General features: G+C 36.9%; 1 protein-coding gene across 6 annotated transcripts in view; it reads right to left on the bottom strand.

The window, feature by feature from the left end:
* SPAG16 (sperm associated antigen 16) overlaps nucleotides 1-23,747 on the bottom strand; it is a 363,770-nt gene that overhangs the window by 325,540 nt on the left and 14,483 nt on the right. For all 6 annotated transcript variants that reach the window (XM_085585489.1, XM_085585484.1, XM_085585485.1 and 3 more), the window contains 4 exons: nucleotides 18,371-18,478; nucleotides 17,003-17,120; nucleotides 15,471-15,540; nucleotides 10,517-10,665 (listed from right to left, as the gene is read on the bottom strand). In XM_085585489.1, coding sequence (XP_085441615.1) covers nucleotides 10,517-10,665; nucleotides 15,471-15,540; nucleotides 17,003-17,120; nucleotides 18,371-18,478 — 445 coding nt within the window. The remainder of the gene's footprint in view (nucleotides 1-10,516; nucleotides 10,666-15,470; nucleotides 15,541-17,002; nucleotides 17,121-18,370; nucleotides 18,479-23,747) is intronic.

Genomic DNA, 23,747 nt, shown 5'->3' with positions numbered 1-23,747 from the left:
CAGAGCTTGGAATTCTAATAACTGCTAAATGTATGGATGATATTTTGAGGGAAAGAAAAGGCAAACCTGAAAGGTTAAAACCCCTTGGTAAATGGCATTCAATGATTGTGTGTGCAGCTACAAGAAGACAATGCAGACTACAAGTACATCAACCGCTCACAGGCACATACTTGTGCAGCTAAAAATAATAGCCAAATGAGTGTTGATACAGACTCACCAAAAAGAGAGCACTAATAAAGTCAAATCTCAGCTGTACCATGGCTGGAACAATCCAATGACATACTAAAGTGATGCTCAAATACATTTGGCTGCAAAGAGGGGCAAAAAGGTTATCCTTTCCTTGTTTCCTCTCATTACCTTTGTTACAGTAACTTACTTCTGACAGGAAATTCTCAGTGAATTAGTTCAACCAGTAAAAAGATCTTTAAAAGTAATAAACTCAGGATTTGTAATGTCAGGAACAACATTGACACCTCCAAAACTCTAATTTAAAAGCTTCCCTGATGCTCGGAAATTATTTCAAACCCCAAACTTTTTAACACAAAGAAACAGAAAAGGACCACTTCCAAAGGTAGAAAATGTGAGCCAGTCTGGAGCCTTGCAGAGTAGCTGACACAGCTGATAAGAACAGTCCCCTGCACAGGTGTTGGCATGTTCTGACTAAGCTCCCAGCCACAGCCTTGGCACAGCCAGCCTCTTTTACTGCCACTGAGGCTCTCCACTCACACGTGTTACCAGATGGTGGCTAGAAGCTTACTCGGTGTGTACCCTGACAAAAATGGAAATAAACTACAAAGACTGTAAAGACCTCCTTGCTATGACTCCCAGACCAAATATCAGTTAACTTAGCAGCAAGGCTAACAAAATATGGGAGTTCATTAGCGTGTGTGGTTGTGTTTTTAAAAACAATACAGGAGTTATCAAATACAACACAAGACTTCTCCAATTATCCTTAAATGTGCTCCACATATTGTCAGCCTTCCCCATCTCACTCTTTTTATAAACTATGTAATAAAACACTTAATTAGGACATAATAGGATGTATTCCATTAAAATAGAACAAAACTCTATAAATAAATAATTATTCAAACAAAGCCCTGTCAGCTTCTCCTCATTGTTATTTCCCAGATTATTTTAGCCTGGGTGGATTTTTGAGATCAAAGCAAACCTGCACACACTGTTTTTCACAGCTTCTGTGGCAGGCAGGAACTGGTCATCAACCATGAGTTTGGAGGGGCAGGATCAGAGCAAGGGAAATTTAGCCAACAACAGAACAGGAGCAGCAGAATAAACAGCTGCCAAAGCCTTCTAGCCTGCAACTCAAGAGAATATCTCATTCCAATTATTATTATTTGGATAAAACCAATCACTCAACAGCTGACTGTACATCCAAAAATCCAGGTAAAATATATTCAAAATGAAGATTCCTCTCTCAAAGGATACTTTTTAAAAGTAAAGATATCTACTATTTCACCTCTATCTTCATTACTATTTTTCTCATTTGCAATATTGAAAAATCAAGGACAGCATTTTCACATTAACCAACCCTGTGATCTATATCAAAACATACACTTGGGGTATTCTTAAGTATTACATTACCATGACTCTTTGATTATTTATCTGCTGGGTTCAAGCCAGGGGCATGTACATCTTGTAGCACAGAATAATTTCTACACCAGTGTGAAGGAGGCCTGTGAATTCCTCTACTATTGCCAATATCTTTTCCAGACTGAGACATGTCACAACTATATGCATTGTTCCTAAATTATCTACAAGAGTTAAGTAATCCAAACAGAATTTTTAAGAAATTATAATTATTACGCACCCGAAGTGTGGAAATATAGTGTAGACATTTTCACATTAACTAGTACTACTGGTAAACTAAATATTTTTAGTGATTATGGATTTGTAAAATACTATGAACTGTGATTCTGCATAGTGATTTTTTTCTTGTTTATCTCTTTTTTTTTTTTTTTGTGGGAATGAACTCTTGAGAGATTTACATCACAAGCAAATCTCAGATTTTGCTGTACTGCTTCAAGAGAACAATTTCTTTGCAGGTGTTACAGAAACATGAGGGAGATTTGCTTTGTACAGTGAGTGAAGGATTCCTGCAAAAATAGAAACAGCTTCAGATTTCTAGTAAATTATAAATGTCTGACTGGCTGATCTGTTTTGGTTAATTTACAGTATATAGCACATTAGCTGAACTATACATACACAAGGTAGAAACTTGGAAACAATAAATACAGAGCTATGGTGTACACCATACTAAAGAAATGCAAACTGAAACTGTGCACTGAGTATCTGGTGTTCTGCTGTCACACCAGCATGGTGTGGCCTTTGTTCCGAGTAACAGAATTCTGAAACTAGGCTTTGAAACTTGTGTGTTCAAACTTTGTAATCCAGCACCTCAGCTGAAAGGATTTTGAGAATTTACAAAGAGAGCAGAGGTAGGAAAGAGAAGGGGAGCTGCTAGGGAGGAGAGAGGACTTCAGAAAGGAAACAGGAAAAAAAAGCATTCTTCTGAATGAGCTGTGAAACCACTTGACTCGTTCTGCTTTTTAGCCCCCAAGTTTAGAGATCATGGTTAAACTCCACAGTGAGATATTAAACTGCACTTCTGAAAAAACAAATTTGCAATATGAGACGATTCCTAATGTGTTCACAGAACTGTTTAGCAGTTGTGCTTTACAAAGGGGCTCCATGTAGTGGAAACAAATCTGAGTTGCTTTTGTTGTCTGAAAATCACAGGAATTATTTCTGTTCCTCTGGTGTAAAAGCCCACCTGTACAGATATCATTTCAGGCTGGGTTCCAGCACAAATCTGCCCAACTTCAGCCTGCCTGCTGACAGAGGTTGCCCTTTACTTACTGCATGTAAGAGCAAGGTAAGATCAACTAATCCATGATTATACAACAACTAGTTTTAATCATGATCAAACCTGTCAAGCCTGGATTTGAACTGGAAATCCAATTACAAAGAGGCCTGTGACCCATTAACATCTTCATAGTATGTGACACTCCAATGAAACAGAGTCACATTTTCTGGGGGAAATACTCTGATTATTAATTCATAAACTGTTTGGAGTAAAGACTTAGTATTTTATTTCATTTTGTTGTATTCAAACAGAAACAATTAAGATTTTACTTTCCACTCCCAGAAGTGCTGTTTGAATATACAAGACAAACAACCCTGAACACTGTGAGCAATGCCAGAGCTCTTAGGGTATGTTAGAGATTTGTTACCATGAAAACGGAATGCTAATGTTGAATTTCATTTTCCTTAAAGTGATGTTGACATATGCAAAGGCTTTGTTTAAATATTGGAAAAAAAGATTGAAACACCAAAATCCATAACTTACTGCAGAATAGTTAATTTAAAATATAAATACTACAGTCAGGACCTGAGCCTTTCCCTCCAGATTTTGGGGGTTTGAGCACTTACTTCATATTTCAATCACATTTCACTACTTTGAAAGGGATCTAGTTTTATCTATTAATAATTTTAGCTGAACTACATTAAAATGAAAAAAAAAAAAAACCACTGAAACAAACCACCTAATTAGTATTAAGTTTGGCCTCATTTAATCTGCTTTTTTTGTGTATGTATATCAAGTAGTAGTTCATGTATTGCATTTTTAGCCACATCTCTGAACACCAAGCTAAGGTAAACCACTGAAGAGTAGACTGCAAATACTTCTGGAAGAATGCTCCTTTAAAAATAGTGGTGATTCTTTACCCAGTTCAAATACAATTACCCTTCTGAAATTTTGACTTGCCATTGCATATCAATTGCAAGTAACACTTTTATGTGTTTTATTAATAGCCAAAAAAACCAAGCAAATAATTGATTTGAAAATTAAAATTCAGTATAAAGAGTTTCCAAACTCCTGCATCATAAACTTTTCATTATGAAACAAACCTTGGAACAAAAAAATAGAGGAATTATAATTAGAAGTAGACCTTTGTGGATTTTTTTTTTTTTGTCTCACACAATAAAAAGCACTTCCTAAAACCATGGACATTTTTCATATGAAATGAAATTTGCACCAGTAACATTGTAACTGAGGTACCCAACACTATTTATGTTTTGTTTAGTGCATTCTACACACTATGCTGGTTAGTGCCTTTGCTTCTTTGAAAGAAATGGGGATCCTGGCAGAAGCTGAACATTCCAAAGAGCACTGGAATTGCACATGAGACAGTACTGGCAGAATTCCCTTCAGGGGCTGTAAGCACCGAACACCTGTCAATGAGCAAAGAAGCACAACTAAATCATTCTCCTCCTCTTCCCCCCACAACTCCCACCTGGTTTCCAAGAGGAATGCTAAGGTCTTGACACTTTAATTAAAGGGAAAACAAAGTGCTGGTCCTGAGTTAATGAAATTGCTCAATTATGGTCTCAAATGCCAACAGAGCTGACGTGACCAACAGCTGTGCAAGCACCATCCCACCTCCTGCTCTCGGAGCCTCTGGTGCCTCTGCAAAGTTCTCTCTGAACTCAGGCAAAGTCAAATCCTATCCCACAGCCCAACCTGAAAGAGGGAAAGTGCTGCAGGAACTCTGAGGAGTAAAGGAACCCTCGTGCACAACACAATTCTTTACTCTCTCCATTTGTGGGTCCTGAGGAACACAGCAGCAGCTATTTGTAAAAGCAAAGAAAACCAAACATTTTAAAGTCTTTATGTAATTTTTTAACATTGATTCCATCTTCTCTGCAAAGAAACTCAAAGGTTTTTTCTTCAATTAAATACAATCACCGTACATCCCTCTTTCAGGAGATCAAAGCATTTGTACACAAACCCCAGTAATTTTATTATTTATCTGCAGTTTTTGCAAGTGACTATAGCAAGAATGAGATTCACAGTCTCAGTTCTAAAATCTGTCCTTATTGATGCCAAAGAAAGAAATGCATGAATATGCAAAGCCTATGTACAATTAGAATTAGGATCAAATGCATCTTACTTCCCATCAACTTTCTTTATTGGTTCTCCATCTTGGGGGCCTGTCACTTTATTATTCTTGGCAGCATGCAGTGTCTCAAAATAAGCCTTGTTCTTCAGCACGAAGAAAACCCTTTGGATGATCTGTGAGGTAGTTTGATCAAGTACCAATGGCTTACAGAATCAATTTTACTACTAAAAATGCAAAGCATTGGGTGTCTCGATTTAACAAAACTGCAAAGGTGGATGGGAAATTGTATAATAAGTTGTCTTTATAATTTTGTCTTGCAACTGAATGAATATTTTGTTTATAGCTTTATTTGTAGCTAACATTCTGAAGCATTTTCTCATTTTCTCCATGTAGGCCTGACATCTTTAAAGACATTTGAGCAAATAATAAAACTAAAGCCATAATCATATTATCTATTATATTGCAGAATACAATAGACAATTTTTTTAAAAGCATGAATTTCACCCAAAAAGCAGCTTTCTTTTTACCGTTTTCAAGTCCATAGCAAAAGTATTTTTTAAACAAATACAGAATTGCCTAACAAAACACGTAATTCTTTTAAATTAAACTCCATCAAAACCAACTAAAGGACACATTTTAGATTACACCAAGTTAATCTTTGTTCATAATCTTAACATTTGAGCCACAGACCATTAATTCTGTAAGTAAAGAGGCATCATATTCTAAGGATATAAATTTTCTTTGCTGCTTAACATCCACTGTACTCTTAGTGACTTATTGAATTTCTACTTTATTACTACTTGTTCTAACAGGTTGTTTTGTCATTTTGGATTTGCTTTTGGTTTTATTTCTGTTTTTTTTTTTTTAAACAGAATTCTTTTCTATTTTAAGGATGCATCCTGTCTCCCCTTAGGGTTCTTTTCTGTAGACTACCCAATTTCACTTTTCACCCTTTCTTTGACAGTTTCATTGACTTCTAATAATTTTTACTGCTTGGGTGTAGATGCTCCACTTTTCTCCTGATGAGTTGTGATCAGACTGCACACAAAACTGCAGCCAAAGCCACATGCCATGTGAAATTAGCAAAAGGAATATTCCACATGCTCCAGGCAATATTCCTGGCTTACACTGCAAAACAGTGTTCAGCTATTCCACAATATTATGTGGTTTTCAATTCATGTTAATCCTGTTTCACACAACATACCCTAGAGCCTACTCTAATTAAAAGGCAATGATTAACTCTTTCTAATCTTCTTGATCTCTATTTGTATATTGGATCATTTTTTAAAGGCAGAGTTTTGTATCTTTTCTTACACTGTCTGTTACTTCTTTAGATCAGTTCTCCAATAGGTCAGATTTGAAATCCCACTCCTGTCCTCAGCTGCACTTGCTGTTGCAGCCCCACCAAACCCAGGCCACTTGGTCTGCAAATTCTGTCAGCTTATTTTTTGTTCCATTTTCCAGATCATTAAGGCAAATATATCCCTGCAAAAAAGCCTCTTCAGTATATCTGCATGCTCCTAATCTATTTTCCATTAATTAAAAAAAATTATGTCGGGCCAAATTTCCACAGTTGTTCACAGGAATTAATCTGTGAGACAGTATCCAAAGCCTTTTTAAAACCTAAGTGCTCTCGTGCGTTATCCATGGTACCTCTTATCCTTCCATGGATGTAATATAGACTGGATTTAAACAATTTTTCCTTGCAAATCCATTTGCCCAGTTAATTCTTTCCCCACTTTCTTGCAGATATTGAGTAAAATTTCAGTTATACACTGCCAACTTCCTTAGGAATATAAGTTTTAGTGTCTAGTCTATGACTTCTTAGCTTTTACTTTTTATCTCATTTGGAACACAGACGTTGTATTTTCCTTTCTCTAGGCTGCAGTCTTATATTGTAACTTGAATTAATTTTCTTAGCTCCATGTCTGCAGTTTTATTATCCCAGGGAAGGGCTGTAGAAATAAGCATTCCCAGTATTATCTGTCAGTCACCTACTCTCTTCTGAACACCAAATCAGTGCTTTCTTAGACACATTATTACAAATACAAAGTGATTGTCTGTTTAATTTACTACCCTTCCTAATTACTTTGGGACCACCTTTCCAATTCTGTCCCCAGTACACCTGTGCTAATTTATATTCAAACTCAATAATCTGATTAAGTAATCAGTTGGTTTCATCTCCCCTTCTACTTGAGAGCACAGGAAGAGCAGTTCTTGTAAATTTTGTACTCTTTTTTCCATAGAACTGAGGAGAAACTTCACTGTAATCCATGTACCCATGTGATATTTCAACCCAAAGTCTTATTAATTACAAAAGCCATGTCTGTTCGATCACTGGATTTTACTTCTCTATTTTTATATACACAATGGCCATAATTGCAAAATCTGTTCCACAGAAACAGATAACTCCTCAACTCCAGTAATGTCCAACACACCTTTCGATAAAGTTTTACAGCGAGTTAAACTTGAGAAAATTTAATTGGGTTGTAATACATGTAGAAATATAATTTAGTGAACATAAAAAAGCTGCAATTGTCCTGCTAAAATTACTTCAAAAAGCAATCAAACATAGAATGAACTCTGAAAGGAACCCAAGAGAATAAAAATAGGAAAGTTTTCAAGAGCATAATGAAATTCACATTATCAAAGGTTCTCTACAATTTTAATGACCTGTGAGTGTATTTTAATTAATTTAAATGTTTAAAGTAGTACTCTATGCACATTCTTAATCTACAATTACTTATACTATTGATACTGGCTTATTAAGGGCCAGATATGTAAATAGTTTAGACTAATTGTCTGTTACTGCAATTTAATTCAGTCTCATAACAAAGGTTGTAAAATCAGAATAATGCATTCCCTTAGAAAAAAAATCCTGTTGCTGTTTCCCTTGCTGTTTCAGTGATAAACTTCACATCAAAGGGACTCTGTGTTTTAAATGACATGCCAGCTTTTACAGGATATTGCAGTAACACAATATATATCTGTCCTTGAAGTAAATGTTCTAGCTCAGCTATGACTCATATTTGCATCTACTTAAAAGCACAGGCATTTGTTAGATCACTGTTTAGCTACCAGACACAGAAGAGATGTTAAATCATTTCCATCACCATAGCTCACTGCTATGTAACAGTACAGTTAATACAAACATTTATAATTTTGTCTCAAGGATACAATCTCATGACAATATAGTGGCTTTTTACTGAATGGGATATAATCCAAGTGCCTGAACTTATAAATTGGATAATATGTTCACTCTTAACTTTTGTAAGCTTTATAAGTTCACTTACATTTACTGAAGCAGGCTTGACAATACTAGATAGTGAATTTTACCTAGATTTTCCACATCTTCTCTTTCTCTATTTTGTAGTAAATGCATATGCAAATGCAGGATTTCAATTGCATTTATTTCTTATATATATTCCTCACCAAACTCCATGGAACTGACCAAATTCATGCTCTTAGTTCCTTTGTGGTATAAAGAGAATTTAAATGAATCATAATCTCAGTAAGTATAAATCAATTTTACCCTTCCCAATAAAACATTTAAATGGCTTATGGAACACTTTTCAGTAGATGCTCATGTTCATTCGCGTTGAATCATTTTAAGAAAGAATCTAAGTTATGTAACACACAGCAGAACTTAAAAAGATTTTTTGATATAGATCAGAGCAGATGAGACACCACACAAGCTTGATTCCAAGTATCACAGAAATTCACCTAAGAAATGGAAGGCTCTCCTTTATACCTCGTCCTTTTGATGGGAACAAATACTTAAGATACCTAAACACTTGAATAAGAACACACTATTTTAATTCAGTACATTGGATTAGAACTGCAGTTCAATAAATGTGCACTACAGGACAGAGTTCTGTCTGTTCTGTTTTAAACATAATTTTAACTCACCTCTTTGCACTCTAGACATTCATCACTCCCTCTGTCATTTATTTCTTACATCCTAAGCAGCAATCCACAAGCACTATCCAAGCTGGAATCCTTTATTAGGGGAAAGGAAATATTTAGAAATAATAGATGCAGGAAATGTGAAGTGAAAAAGAACTATTGTTCCATTTGGAAGAGATGCTAATCTCACACCTAAAGTTTTAGACTATTGCTTAGCCATGGAAAATTCTAGTACATTCAAACATGCCCATATTTTCTGATGCCTTATTTCTGGAACTAGCCCAGTTTTCTAATCCATTGATTAAATAAAGACATCAGGGCCTCTGGTGGGACTCCTTTGGGATACATAAGATCTGTAAAAACACAGATGCTTGCCAGAACCTGTCAACTAACTGTGCTCATGAATTTCAAAGAACAGGAGCCAGACAGGCACACTACCTGTGCAAAGTTTATATTTTGGGGGTGAAGCATAAATCTGATGAAGTTTTCCATAAAAATCCTGATGACTTCAGTAGAAACAGAAATACAAAAATGATTGCTTGTTGGATAATGAAATTTTCTGTGTTCAGAAGTCAGAATGAAGAGAGGAGGTACCTCTAAGAGTCTAGCATGGAAATTTTCCACCACTGCATGAAAAACAGGGAAAGTGGAGATGGACTGACTGGCACGTGGCTCAGATACTAATAGGTGTGGGGACAGTATTGAGAAATTTTTGTTATACATGGTGCAAAATATTTCAGTAAGCAACAGAAGAGATACAGACAGATATAGATTTTTTTAATTTGAGGGCTCAGGAACAGAAAAAAGAATGAAAACTGAACTAAAATGGTATGTTTGTCTGTGGAGACATGTACTGCCAAAGTGAAATAGATGAAATGCTCTTGCAAAGCCAGACAGAAACCTACAAAAATTAATTACCATGAATATATTCTTGTGGAGACAGGAAAAGATTGAAGTTGCTTCTGACTATATCATCATCAACCAAAGCTCTTTTCCTCCAGTTTAAACACTTACTGTAGTTCTCAAACAAAAATAGAGCAGAGTAACAGTTTTGAAAGCTGAAATTTTAGCTATTACAATGTTTACCCTAATTTGAAAAAATAAAAAGCATTGTTATGCAGTCCCAAAATGGAACCCAATAAATAAAACAATCAGAATAAATTAAACACTCTTTTCCATAATAAAAAAATATTCAATCAGAAATTAATATTGATTTTGCACAACTTCCAAACTGAATCAGTAACTCACCTCTGGAATACTCAGATTTAGAAGCCCTGACTAGGAGGAAACTACCAGTTTTTTACCCTTAGTCTTGCAAATATTGTCCCTTTTAGTCCCAGCTGGAACATTCTGAAATGCTGGAAAAGTTTGCAAGCATTATGGAACACATCAGGATTTCTCAAGTTACAAAAGAAACGCATCAGAGCAAGAAGCAATTACAGCCAGTGCTCTTTCTCTGCTAAGTGATTACATTGGATTCTCAAAAAGTAGACTGCTAGTTTCAATTAATCAGAGTTCCTGTAATTCCCTGAAAATTTAATTGTGATAGAAACTTGTATTAAAAAAAACCCAAAACTTGTTACCTACCTGTCCTATTTACTTCTGCTAAGCAGGAGTTCTTTTAATCACACTGGACAGGTGTCTTTCACCTGTATAAAGAGGACTGATACTTACAGCTGGAAAGAGAACAGTACCTTTAGCTCTCTCCTGCCCATCTTCTTCTCTGCATCTTTGTCTGGATCACAGGAAGAGCTTGCAACAACAATTAATTTTTGCTGCCTGGTTTCTCGAAGAGCTTTCTGGGTGGGACCTTCAAACCCTTTCTTCCTTGTACAATCATGACCTACAATAAAATAAATCATCAGAATGGTTTTTATTTACTCTTCTGGAAGCTATCTCCTTACTTTATATTAGCAAGAAATGTGAAATTCTCAAAGAAACACCACTTTAAATAAGAAGATATTCAGGTTAGTGTGCCATCCATATTAAGTTTTCCAGGGCTACACATATCTCCGCTCCACAAACAATTTCACCTTATTCAAAAGGTATCCTAGACTTAGCCCCAAAAATGCAATAATCTTGCAGTACAAAGAGATTCACAGGGAAATGGGGATGCATTCTTTAATATCCCTCAGAGCCACAGGAAACATCAGCTCACTGCATCCTATCCACTATCCACCACCAATGCAATATTCTGGTTTACAGCCCACAATTCCTTTTATTTCCCTGCACTTTCTGCCAACCCATCTTTCAAACAAGGAATTACTGATGAATAGGTAACTCAGCAAAGAAATCCTAAGCAGGTAACACAGCTTTAAATCATCAAAGGTTGAAAGGGATAGGATGAAGAGTACAGCACATGTGGACTATATCAGGAGGCATCTGCCATGACCTGGCAGAAAGGACACTGCTCTCTGCCAGCCTTTGCACTGGCACTCACACAAATCCAAACACAGCCCTTTGGGATCCCTGTGTCTTGTTGCAGTGCTCGTTGGATGTACATAGATCTACATGAAAAATAATGTAATGCTGATTTCCAACAGGATTTGTGCATTTATGTCCCTTTCAGTTCTTTGAAAAAAAAAAAAATCTCTGACTGAAAGAACTCATTATACAGCTAAAATACAGACTGAAACAAATCTACTTCACATTATGTATTTCTAAATGATTGCTCTTGTAAAATGGTTTTATTGAGACCTTTACACCAAAATGCAAACCTGATGATTTAAAGGGAAAAAAATCTCAAACACTCCCTCCACCCTTGGGGCAAACAAAAACCAGAGCAAGCAACACAAAGCCTTCCTGTATATCAACCTGAGTATAACTGGAACTGGTGGAAAGAACTAGGCCTGGATTAAAAAACTTTAGTATTTATGTTTTAAAAGTTGAAGCTACTGTCACAGATATCCTGAATAATAACTTCCTCTGAGGAACACTAAACAGAAAAATTGGTTTGTAACTATAAAACCTTCTACTCACTTAGTAACTGCTATCCACTAGCATGTTGCTCACAGAGTATTTGGTTTGTTGGTCCTTTTGAGACACACATACCTATAAAGCCACAGGGTTATGACAGTTCTGAGCTCCAAAGAACTGTTGCACTTAGATATCAACAGCTTAGGTTCAAAGATATTCTATTCTGACTGCACTGCATATGGAATGGGCACAACCAGGCTAATTTTAAATTTCTTTTTGCATGACCTTCTAACTGCAATTGCATCAGATCAAGGAAAGGAAAAACACAGTTAACAGTCTTAGCAACGAGTTAATTCAACCATGAGTAAAGCAACTCAATGAGTTCAACTTCCAAATATAATTGGGTAATAAATAAGCAGCTGTTGTTTTTAGAAAATACAAGAAGAGTACTGAGCAAGGAGCAGTTTTATAACATATTTAGAACCAGCTGCCATAGCAGTGTTCACTTAGGTTTATAAGCAAGCCACAGTCACCACTGCTGAACTCCTGCAGGAAAAAGGGGTCATTTTTTAGAGCATTATTTAACATTGTGTTTAGATCTGTGAGGAAGGGTGCAAGCACTGTTAATACATGCCAATACCCTAAATAAAATATCAGCTCTCTCACTTTGATAATTAGATTCCTCTATGTATGATCTTGCTATCATATCAAGAAGGATCAGATTTAGAACACAACCAGTTTTTAATGCAAATCTCCTTCTAAAGAAATCCATTACTTTTAAAAAAGTAATCTGAACTCAAAGTATAATTTTTTTTCTCAGAGCCGACTTCTGAGTGGGCATCAGAGAGAGAGAACCAGCCCATGGGATGACAAAGTCCTAAAAATAATTGCTAACTAGTTCCTCACCAAATACTATATGTCCTTAATATCATTTTGAAACAAGCAAGGTAAGAATTAGGTTTCTTTAGATGTCTTAAAAATTATTAGATGTTCACATCTTGAAGGATTTCTGTATAAAGCAGAACAGCAGCCTGACATGAGACAGCAAAAAACTGCTAGTAAATAAATTACATGCTCTGTATTGTGGATGCTATCTTCAATTGCTTGAAATGCAGCAGGATGAAAGCTCCCACATCAAATGCCTGAGTAATAAAGTCGAGAATAGTTGCCCTAAAATTAAGTACTGTTAATTTTTTTCCTACCTAGCTGCCAGAATCAAATTTACAATGCAAACTCACCATGAATACTAAGAAGTTCCCCTTTGTTCTTTATTGTGCACTGTATGACTCAGAGAGAGAAAAAGAAGCAGCCCCAAAATTCAAAACCAAACCCACAATCACTGAATGGTTTGGGTTGCAAGGTGCTTTAAAGCTCGTCCACTTCCACCCCTCTGCTATGGGCAGGGACACATTTCACCATCCCAGCTTCCTCCAAGCCCTGTCCAGCCTGGCCTTGGGCACTTCCAGGGATGGGGCAGCCACAGCTGCTCTGGGCAGCCTCTGCCTCACCACCCTCACAGGGAAGAATTTCTTCCTAATATCTAATTTAAACTTATTATCTCTCAGCATGAAGCCATTCCCCCTTGTCCTGACACTACATGCCCTCGTAAAAAGTTCCTCTCCAGCTTTCTTGGAGCAGATGTGCAGAACCTCAAATTCAGCAAATCCAAAATGAATTAAAAGCCAATCTCAGTGCTTCTAGCCAAGCCAGCATTCCAGGTGTTCCACGGTCAAGCCAGGCTGTGGGACAAATGCAGCCTCAGGAGCACTGAAGGGCAGTCCCCTGCTGCTGCTGGGCAGGGCCCTCCTGCTTCCTTCAGGCTCTGCACTGCAGTGAAAGCAGACACCTGCCAGGAGGGGCAGCTCAGCTCGGCCAATCTGCTGCTCTGGGTGTGCACTGTCCTCTAACTCAAGCATCCCAATGCACAGAAGTCAGCCCAGAAGACTGAAAAGTGCAGCTGGAAGTTTCCTTCCAGCCCAGACTTCCAACTCCAACAGAAATCTGAATTTTGAGAAAAATTAAACTAACATTTCTCCAGTATCCACGAGAAATCCATGTTTCTCAGGATTATACTCTCTCATTAATAAGAATATGACTACCTTTCAAGAGGCAGCAGACAGTATTTTAAAGAGATAATATTACCCACTGAGACATGAGTATGACCTACAGAGGGCAATAAAAATTATGTAGTATTAGAGGACAAAGTGCTGAAACAAAATGAATTTAAATAATGATTAATTTATGATACCCAAGGTATGAAGCAAATTAAGACTTGTAGAAGCATGTGGGTGGCTGATGAGCTTAATTTGTGTTGGAGACTGACAAGGGGTTTTTTTTAATATAATTATTTATCAAATGGCTCCCTTCCTTGTCACTTCTTGGCATTACAAAGTGCTTTCAAGATTTCTGGAGAATAAACAAGACTGAACAGCCAGAGAGTGGTTTTTAGAATCCAACAACAAATGAAAGTATGTTTAATATGAAAAGGAGACAGATCCATCCACACTGTAAAACATGAGCACTCCATATCCTCAAGCCAGAGTCTATCTTAATAGGAAAGGAAGGCAATGCTTCCTAACCTCTTCACTCAACTACAAACACAAAAAAACCCCAAAATAAATGTATATGACTACTATTCTTTTTCTCAGCCTTGTGTTTCTAGAGGAACTTTGCACAATGACAGTAATTCCATGAACATGGGAAGTAATGAAGTTTCATTGTCAAAAGCTGGGGTAACTCATTGGCTTTTCACCTGGGGTGTATCACCAGTGCCAAAGGAGGTTTAGGCTTTAACACATGGGAAAAACAAACAAACAAATAAACAAAACCCCAAAAAAAACCCCAGAACTACAAAACAAACAGATATTGAAGTTGCCATAATTGGAGCATATTCTTCATCTGGAAGTTGTATAATATTTGTAGGGTTCTCTAATTTCAAGTAAACAGTTCTCTCTGATGGGAGTTCTGTTCATGATTAAGGCACGTATCACATCCCCTTCACTCTGTTGTCAGAGGATGGAGCTCACCACTTCCCTTTTGTACCATCCCACTTATTTTCAGGAGAATTTAAGCAACCTGGTTTCTTTGAAACTTATCTTACTATCCAATGTAGCTGCAATTGAAAAATAGGTTCAAAATTATTAGTGGGATTGATGCTGTCAGAGAATGTGATAGCATGAGCTTCACTTACTTAGGAAAGCAGAAGTGCTTGGGTTTTCCTGATGGAGTTAGAAAAAATAATGCAAAAAATTACATTATTACATTAGGGAAGTAGTGTGGTACCATAAAGACACTGTTCCAGCAAGTATTGTATCATCTTAGCAATACTCTGTAAAAATGAGAGTCTGTATTCCATAATATCAGGATTTTCAAAATGTTTCCAGACCACAATGTATACTTTCTGAAGAGTGAGCTGGGAAAGAATACATGCACACACACAGAGAAAAGGGAATATCAGCAGACACATTAACAAAATCAGTCACAAAATAGATTTCGAGGACAAAGTCCTTCCAAGTTACTCATATATTTCATATTGCCTTCAGCAGTCTCACTCTCCTCAGTGAATACACTTCAGAATAAAATATCCAAATTATAAAACTGCTGCTCAGACACCAGGTCAGCTGTTAAAACGTAGGACAAGTATTTTTGATTTACAGTTACACCATATTTTAAGATGCATCAAATCAAAAAAAATACATAACTAGTCTAAGCCTGGTGATGGGAATATTTTACCTTTTGTATCAGAGATCTGCTTAGCATATCCAGACTCCAAACTTTCTAACACAGCCTGCAAACCTGTAACCTAATTTTAAAAAGAGGAAAGAACAAGGAGAAGCAATATGAAAATGTAATATGAAAACATTACTTTTGAAATGTCTGTTCACAACACACAGAATTCATGCTGGTGTACTTCATTAATTCCATCTATAATTTTTAGCTCTTCACTATTGTCTCTAAGTTATGAATATAACTTCTAATTCAAGATATTGGAAAGATCCAGAGCAACAATGCAATAGAACACAAGGCACCCAGAATCTCTCAAAACACTTTTACAACTCTATTAAAATAATGCAGACATACAGAATACCAGGGTTCTGACTACACCAGCAACTTTCAGAACTGCTGTCACTGCACTGATCTCAAATTCAATGGCACAGTAGGACTTACAGCTTCGTCACAACAAAATGTCACAAAAGATGGTGTTATGCATTACAAAAAATTCATTGCTCTGGAATCAATACAGTTCATAACTGCAGAGGTCCTCCACATACATCCATACATATATATACTCATATATATATATATGTATGTATATACACATATATATATACCCATACACACACACATATATATGCCCCTGAAATTTCATAGCATTAGAACTGTTCCACATTTTGTACTCCTGATTCAGCAGAACTCCATACAAGCATAAACTTCCTTTTTCTATAGGGCATTTTCTTTTCTTTATTGAAATTTCAAACATATAATCCTCACTGTTTTATAAGTAAGCCCTGAGGTGACCAGAGAAAAACTGGAGGAAGAGGAAAGGAGGAAATGAGAGATGAAGACTATCAGAAGAGGGTGTCAGCATGGTAAATTCCTTTCATTTTACCCACATATAATTGATGCTACTGCTGAAACAATTGCAGGAATATAATTGCATAAAATATTACTACATAAAATATAATTTGGGTGGGTTTTTTTCTTTTTTTCCTACTTCTTTCCTTAAACACATGCAAGGTAATTTTCTGTCTGTGATATCTGCTACCTGTGCTCATACTGCTTACTGTCAAAGAGGCAAAATATCTTGTATTCATCAGGTAATATTACAGAAGAAAAATAGTGTTCAAATATTCCACTCAAGACAGAAAAACTGTCTCTGATCTCTTAATGTATTTTTTTCTGAACTAGCAGGTCACTCCTGGGTATATTTAGGAAAAAAGCAGTAAGAAAAGAAGTTAAAATAAGCTACTTCCAAAGGCATTGATGGAAGCATGGGAATGGGTGTGAATATCACACCTGCTGCACACTGCTGGCTCATGTAGAGCAGCACTGAGCAAGTACACACAGACATCTATTGCTCTGTGGCACCATGTTTCACATACTTTCACTGCTAATATTTCACCAAATCATGAAACTCACAAAATAGTCTGCTTCAGAAGACTCCATAAGCTATACCAGAAATATCCTAATATCCTGTGTATTCACCAAAGTAAAATCCAGAAGCTTCCCTACAGCTGTGCAAGTGGTATTCACTACATATTTACCTGTTCCATTGCTTTGTCTCTCTCCAAACTGGTTAACATTTTCTGTGTCAGTGAATTCTGGTACTTTTCTGACAGCTGCTTCAGCATCGGTTCATAGGATGCATAATGTGCCTTCAGCCTGTGAGCAAGAGGAGGAAAAATTATTCCTCACAGATGAGTTAAGTCAGAGATTTATATCTGCATAACTTTTTCCCTCCCCAAACAAATGAGTAAAATTACCAAAAGGTCAACACAGAGGAGACAGCAAAGCTGTTTAGTATGTAACTAACCAACTGCAATACCACAAAAAAGGAGAAAAAGAAAGCTAGATGAATGAATAAGAGGATTCACAGCCTGTTTGGTCACATCTTAAAACAACCCATCCAATTTTGTCCATTTGTTAATCCTTCATACACATACTGCACATTAATTTTTGGCTAATTTGTTTTCTTAAAGATGGATTGTATTTCACTAGAAGAAAGAGAACTACAGCTGTTATCTGACTACCAAATAAGATCCTCATCTGCACAAACCAGTCATAATATGATTCCAATTTATTTCTTCACTACACATTACACAATGAATACTTTTGTACTTTAATTCTTCAGACAAACTAAGATTCAGACACAAGAAACACGTGACACCACCAGCTCCAGAACAACTGCATCCTGCAAAATGCTGAGTCACAGAGGATAAATCAGTGCAGAGTGCCCTCCTGCATCAGCATGCATGCATTCCAAGGGCGGGGATGTAGAACAGGGAGCTGGAATTACATGCACTGATGGATAACAACACCATCAGAACTCGGGGAATTTACTGGAGCTCCAGATGTAAGCCTTTCCCCAGTGTTATTTTAAAACATGTGTGAAGAAAAGATTCTAAACTAAGTTCCTATTTAGAAATTAAATCACTATAACTCAGTAGCAATGGACTAGTCTAGGCTTATTTGCAACCAAAGCAACATAGCAAGTTTCTTACTCAAAGTTCAAGATGACAGAAAATGACAGCTATGAAAATCAGGAATGCAAAGGTTCTGAACTTGGTGTGATACCCATTATCCTTAAAACAGGCAAAAATTCTAAACAGAAATCACCACCTATTTATGGCAAAAGATCTGGGTTAAAAAAAACAACTAATTTTTGTTTCGAACTATTAGAAATACTATGTATTCATTAATGCATATTGCATCATAGAAAATCCACCACAAATAAATAATTGGAAATTCTTTGATCTGTGTGTCACGATGGTCACATGGAGCTGCTGTTTACCAGGACATACCTAAATGCAGCTAGACTCACTTCAGATTTCTTAGTGTTATGTCATTATCAGGCAACAATTTAAAACATTATATTTAGTGCTATATGAATAGCAACTAAAATTATTTTGTACCTTTTCAAGTCAGAAACCAGCCTGTTTTTCTCCTGGACCACTCGTTTATGATTCATTCGATGAAAGTCTCGTTCTTTCTGCATTTTTAGGAGAGCCTCTTCTGCTTTACTGTGTGTGAAAACAGAAAATGCAAGGCAGCAGTGTTAGTCTGCTCCTCTGAATTGCATCAAGGTATGCTGACTACAAATGGAATTAATTTTCAGATCTGCACATGTCTACTCTGTCTAAGCTGGAAAATCTTGGTAGTACAACCTGAGCTGAAGAATATGTACTTTTGAGGTCTTTTTGCTGCCAGCTGAGGCTCAAATCCATGGATACTCTTCCATTTCTCTCAGATCCTTCAGACAGAGCCCATAACAATTCTGGCATTAAAAAATCTCAGAGTTGAGGGCAACTTTATGTTAAGCACAAGGAGCCTCATGGAGATACAAAAAACAATCCTCTTTTTTAAAATTCTGTGTAAAAGTGTATTGATAATACTGATAATAGACTGAAAATACTGATTTTTTTAAAAAATATTTACATCACATTTGTATTGTTGCCTTGCAGATTAATTTGGAGAGCTTTCTGGAAAAAGTTGGGCCAAAAATGTTTTAGGCTCTCTTCAATCATGTTTCTACCCTGTCCCCAGGTGTTTCCTGGATGTGAGAGCAGGCAGCAAAAGGACTCTGTTTCAAAATTAATTGTAAATATACTGATAACCTGTTATTTTCTGAGTACATTCTACACACAGCCATGGGACACCCTGAGATGCTATGTTCCATAAACTTGAAAAGAAAATACTCTGCATATATTCAGTACATTTTCTCCTTGCTTTTACTGATATGGTTTTGGCAGGAAAGATTAGTAGATTAATTGTTTAAGTGCAAAGGAAGCTTGAAATTATCTTGCACTAAAAATTAAGATATTTGCTTCTTGCAGAAATAAAGCTAATTTCCTCTGCACCTAGAGCTGAAGAATTAGGTAAAACCAAAATGAAAACTGAGTATGCCAAAATCAGAGGTCCAGGAAGAAGATCCATAACTGCCAGTGCATTATATTTAATCATTTAAAATATAAATGTTTTACCAATACAAATGACTGATATTTGCTGTATATGCAAGCCCTCTGTGTGTTACCTATACAAAGTAGCATAGTGATGCATGTACATGTCTGTGAGAATAGGTGCTTGTAGCAGAGGCTGAAGGAAAGCCCAGTGGATTCCTGCCAGCAGCTCTGGGTGAAAGCCAGCAGGATCTGGGATTGGGCAGGGCTGCCCCTCCCACAGGAGTCCCGGGCACACACATCCCGCTGTGTGCACACACCACGAGCTGGGAAACAGAGCTGCTCCAGCCCACATTAATGATTCTGCTCAGGCTTCTACCAGCATCTGAGAGCTAAATGAATCAGTGGTCTCGGGATACTTCTGGGAAACAACTCCCTCACAGAATCACCGGGTTGGAAGAGGCCTTAAAGATCACAGAGTCCAATCTGTTCCCTGACACCACAACTAAAGCCTGGCACCCAGTGCCACATCCAGTATTTTTTTAAACACATCCAGGGATGGTGACTCCATCCAGAACTTTATCACTCTTTCAATGAAAAACTTCTTCCTTATATCCAGCCTCTGTTTCCCTTTACACAGATTGAGACTGTGTCCTCTGGTTCTGTCAGTGCTGCCTGGAGAAAAGGACCAACCCCACCTGAGCACAGCCACCTTTCAGGAGCTGTAGAGAGTGATAGGGTCACATCTGAGTCTCCTTTTCTCCAGGCTGAGCACCCCCAGCTCCCTCAGCCGTTCCTCACAGGGTTTGTGTTCCAATCCCCTCTCCAGCCTCGTTGCCTCCTCTGGGATGCTCAAGCATCTCAACGTCCTTACGAGACCATGCTCAAAATCTGAGTCGCCTTAAAGACCTTGAATGCAAACCCTGCCCCTTCAGAGCTCAGCAGATGGCTTGTTCTGAGCACAAAAGATGTTGCTACAGCCATAGAAAAGCCAATATCCATTTCTTTTAGGGAAGATATATGTCAAAGCCTGCAGGTATCTCCATTTAAATTTCTCTCAAGCAAGTACTTGTGTTAAAATAGCAAACGAGGACAAGGTGCAACAAACCCAAGTAGGGATTGCAAGCAAGTTGCAAGCCCTGATCCCACTGAATTTAGGTGGGACTACAATCCCCAAGATGCTGCAAGTTGTAGCTCTAAAATTTTAATTGAAATAAAGCCAATTTTAATTGAAATAAAAATTTTAATTGAAATAAAATTTTAATTGAAATAAAAACATATACATTCAGGCTTTTACTCTATCTAGTTTACATGGCACTTAGCAGCAAAGATGCTAAATGCACCATGTAATTAAACAGCTGCATTTAAATATGGTACACAACACAAAAAGTGTGCACTTTTTTTTTTCATGTTTTCATGGTGTAAGTGGAAAAATATGTGCAGTAATAGTTAGATTCTGGTACAGAAACAGGAGCTGAACTGGGAATTTTGTTGCTAATGTCACTAGCCAAAGTAATAAATATGACTTCCAGGATTACTTTATATTTTGACCGTAACTTTGGCTGCAAGCTGGGTGTGTATTTGTGAGCATGCTTACAAAAAGGAAAGAAAGGTACCTGCAAACGTTTACACTTCTTAACTGATGCTGTGAACTCAACCACATACCTCAGGCAAAAGCTTGATACAACTTTGATTCCATCTACATAAGAAATTCCTAAACATTTAAAGAGCTTTTAAATATCAAAGTTCATAGTCCCTGTGACCAACACAACTTTATCCTGACACATTTGTCTGACTGCGTATATTTAAATAAACAGGCAACACATAGGGTCTGGCCATAGGAAAACAAAAATATGTGGCATTCAAAAGATTTCATATCATCAGATAGGCAGAGTTTGACATGGCTATGAAATTGCAATCTATTATCCGTTCAGAAAAATATTACCAGAATATTAAGTGACCAGGCATCACTGAAGATGATTAATTAGAATTAACTAGTCCCGCTTAACAGTTAACAATTTTCAGTGTTATTTACAAATTTTTTCTGCATATTGGGAGGAAAGCCCATGATTCCATTAGGGAAACATTCAACAGATAACACCCTTTAGCAATCAACTGGGGCTCAAGATAAAAGAAAGGGAACACATTTGAGGTACCCTTCAACTAGTGTCACAAGGTAAACCAATGTAAAATTAGTTTTGCCTTCTGTCACCACACAATGGTCATTTGTAGAAATAATTTTAAAATAAAGATTAGAAGTCTATCTAAACCTTAAGGTAATAACTATATGTAGTTTTGGAGTAAAGGGATTATGCTGACATTTATTTCTTTTAATGTATGCAAAGACATCAAGATGCCTTCAGACATTGCACAAGCTATAAAAAATACATGATCACGATACAGAGGAAATGAAGCTAACTGTAATTTTCTCTTTAAATAATGAAACACCACAGTGAAATCTAACCAACAGCCTGCAATCTACTCAATTTGCCCCCCTGCTTGCAAGCAATCATGTAAATACTGTATTAAAATACCCAAAATACAATTACAGTTAAATTCTAGACACTAAATGTCTTCCACCAATTGCTAAACAACATTAAAGCAGGAGGTAATTGGTTTACAGTCATTTATCCTGGGCCCCTATACTGCCTAAATCCCAAATAACATTTTCTGCAAGATGGCTGTCAAGAGTACCAAGCTCAGAAATACCAAATGTAATTAAAAGCTTTCCTCAAATACATTTCACAGCTCTGTAGCTCTCAATCAGTGTTCTCTGAGTAATCTACGGAGCAAAATACAGGACTTTCCTTGCTCACAAATCCTTGGTTTCTAAGCAGTCAAATGAGCATTTCTCCCCTGCTCTCAGGCATTCTGCTTTCTGAGTCATTCTCTCTGAAAACTTGAAAAACCATGTTGTCCTCCAGGTAATTTTGGCTCCTGCTGGAATATTTACTTTACCACACCAAAGGCAGTGACTCAAGTAACTTAATGTATGAACAAGAAAAGATGCTGTTAACAGTCACTAGACTAAATGGATTTAGTATAGAGTATTATGACCAGAGTTTATCCAAAAGGCATAAAAGAACACTGTAGCCCATGGTACGTACTGCAAAAATGCTCAATTTCACACATTTCAATTATTTCAGATGCAGTATTGGTTTAATTAATGCATTATTCAAAACAATGTGTATGAAATGAATGCCACAAATGCTGAACTTTTACCATTAGTATCAGTGAGATCTTTGAAAGCTATTTGAAATGAAAAGGCTGAAAAGTGAAGTAGTGACAGAGTACTGTTGGCACAGACCAAGTTTTACACCTGCTCATCCTGCATTCTAGTAATAGCCGACAGACTATGGAAACAAAGCTTTCCCTGCAAGTGGACAAAGAGGGGATCTGGTTTCAGCAGGGTTTTCAGAAGGCACATGCAGAACACTGGCAGTGTGTAACAGGGAACACCAGTGAACAAGATGTGCTAACACAGAACTGTCCTGAACCTCAGTGCCCTCTCTGCAACACCAAACCAGTGACATGACCCATGTGTTTGCCTCCAGAGGGTTGCTACTTTAGGTTCCAAAAAACAACAGAATGTGAAAAAGCAGGGCCTAGTTTCAGTTTGTGGATTGAACTTGAGTGTTGGGATTTTATCTAACAGGGAGCCTGTAGCAACCCAATATACCAGCACTTTTTTCCCTCTCCTGCTTGTTCCTGGTTGTACATTATCATGTCATCTTTCAGCCTTTTAACCAGACAACTGCTATAAAAACTCTTCTGGCACCCCATGGAGTAACGAGATATTCTTTTGGGAAAAAAATCCAGCTCATTGAGATGGTGAAATGTATTTGAGCTTTACATGGTAAAATAAATGAGTTTGAGCTTAACATTGTTAAATAATCATGCAGCAATACATGATTAAAAACTCAGGAAAACATCAACTCACAATCCACTTAGGTTATTTTGTTACAGCATGTTCTGCTACATAGAAGGGGTGAAGATGGGGAGGAAAAGAGAAAAAGTGGTGAGGAAAAAAGAAAATTAAGCTCATTGAATTTACTACTGTCAAGGATAAATTTCATGAGGGCCACATTTTATTCTTCCTTCTTTTACTCTGTATGACTGCTTCTTACTCTTCACCACTCATATGAGACACAATCTTTGAGTACTCATCATCCAAAGAAGCTGCAGATTAAAAAATGAAATATTCTCTCTATGGTCTGTCCCCCAATGCATCATTATATTTAGACTACACATATCTGACTGACTTGATTGTTGCTACTGTTTATTAAACTACTTGACTCTGGCTAATTAATTCATTAATTTAAAATGTAATAAATCATTACAATCAGAAAATAATTTAATTACCATTATCAGCAGCAGTGATTATTTAACATCT

Source organism: Lonchura striata, chromosome 7 (genome assembly GCF_050655825.1).
Source record: "Lonchura striata isolate lonStrDom1 chromosome 7, ASM5065582v1, whole genome shotgun sequence".
In the NCBI taxonomy this organism is placed as follows: domain Eukaryota; kingdom Metazoa; phylum Chordata; class Aves; order Passeriformes; family Estrildidae; genus Lonchura; species Lonchura striata.
This window is presented reverse-complemented; position numbering and strand designations above follow the sequence as displayed.